General features: G+C 60.1%; 1 protein-coding gene across 1 annotated transcript; it reads left to right on the top strand.

The window, feature by feature from the left end:
- Nucleotides 1-1,069: 1,069 nt before the first annotated feature.
- On the top strand, nt 1,070-1,553 carry LOC103775008 (epsin-3-like; the record flags this gene model as incomplete). The annotated part of the gene is made up of 1 exon (XM_008942449.1): nt 1,070-1,553. A coding segment is annotated over exon 1 (484 nt), but the record flags the coding sequence as incomplete, so codon positions are not given.
- Between the last annotated feature and the right edge of the window lie 7 nt (nt 1,554-1,560).

Raw genomic sequence — 1,560 nt, 5'->3', positions numbered from 1 at the left:
GCTTTTGCTTGGCCCTCAGACGTAACGAGGAGAAATGATGTCTTCCCACCGTGCAGGGGGAAGGTGAGGGCTAGGACGAGCACTGAATAGGGGACAGAGCTGTGATGAGCTCATGTGCAGGTGGGTCTAGACTGACCCATGTCATTCTGCATCTGCGCCGGGTGCAGTGCATCCTAAGGACGGGCACTGCCCACCAGGGAGGTCCCAGGGTAGCCTCTGGCTACACCAAGCTCTACCGCCCTGGCCCTGGGCACAGAGAAGGCTCCTGTGGCTTGGGGGCTTTGGAGGAGGAGGGTTGCGCTGTCCATCCTGTTTGCTGACCTTGCACCAGAGCTTAGCACCCCGAATTTGCCACTCCACAGCAGCACATGCTTCTGTACCTGCACAGAGCCAAAATTATTGAGTTTTCTGGGAAAACCCACCCAAGCAGCCACCAGAGCTGGTAAGTCATGACAGGCTCTGTCTCATGCAAGGGTTTTGGTTTTGCACGATGCGTCCTTGGTGGCACTGAGAGCCTTGGGGCGATGGCCGGGGTGAGTGGAGATATCTGCAGCCACAGATAGTGCATGTGAGGGTACAGGGGAGCCCTTGGCTGGTGTGAGGGCTGAGGGGCCTGAAAGCAGCTTTGCTGGGACAACGGGGCTGAGGCAGCCGGGATCTGGAGGAGGGAGCTGCCATTTTCAGGTGGTTACTTTTAGAAGCAGAAACGCAGGGTAAAATCTCCTCCAAATGTTGCTGAATCTGGAGCCAAATCTCTCAGCAGTTCTGCAGTGCTGGGTTTTGGCTTGATCCGAGCATTATTTCCCCTCGAGCATCATGTATCTTTGGGTTAGTGAGTGGTGGAGCCCAGCAGGGTGCACCTCAGATCCCTACGATCGGCACTTCCACCTTGAGAAGGTCTCAGGTGCCAGACGAGGGCTCTGGGGACAGGGCTCGGTGGCCGGGGTGACGCTGACATCTCTGTGTCCCCGTTCCCCTCTGCAGGCACCGGTGGGGCTGTGGCCGTGAGCGTTCGTCCCTGCTCTGCCATCCCCGCCCCCCTCCCCTGCCACCCCCCCCCCCCGCAGCCATGACGACTTCGGCGCTGCGCCGGCAGGTGAAGAACATCGTCCACAACTACTCGGAGGCAGAGATCAAGGTGCGGGAGGCCACCTCCAATGACCCCTGGGGACCCCCCAGCTCCCTGATGTCAGAGATCGCCGACCTCACCTTCAACACGGTGGCCTTCGCCGAGGTCATGGGCATGATCTGGCGGCGGCTGAACGACAGCGGCAAGAACTGGCGTCACGTCTACAAAGCCCTCACCCTCCTGGACTACCTCATCAAAACTGGCTCCGAGAAGGTGACCCACCAGTGCCGGGAGAACCTCTACACCATCCAGACGCTGAAAGACTTCCAGTACGTGGACCGCGACGGCAAGGACCAGGGCATCAACATCCGGGAGAAGGTGAAGCAGGTGATGGCGCTGCTGAAGGATGAGGAGCGGCTGAAGCAGGAGCGGGCGCACGCGCTGCAGACCAAGGAGCGCATGGCCCTGGAGGGCATGGGCAGCGGCAGCCA

The sequence above is a fragment of the Merops nubicus genome, unplaced genomic scaffold (assembly GCF_000691845.1).
Source record: "Merops nubicus isolate BGI_N331 unplaced genomic scaffold, ASM69184v1 scaffold47316, whole genome shotgun sequence".
NCBI lineage: Eukaryota > Metazoa > Chordata > Aves > Coraciiformes > Meropidae > Merops > Merops nubicus.
Note: the sequence above shows the minus strand (reverse complement) of the source record. Positions and strands in the feature narration are given on the sequence as shown.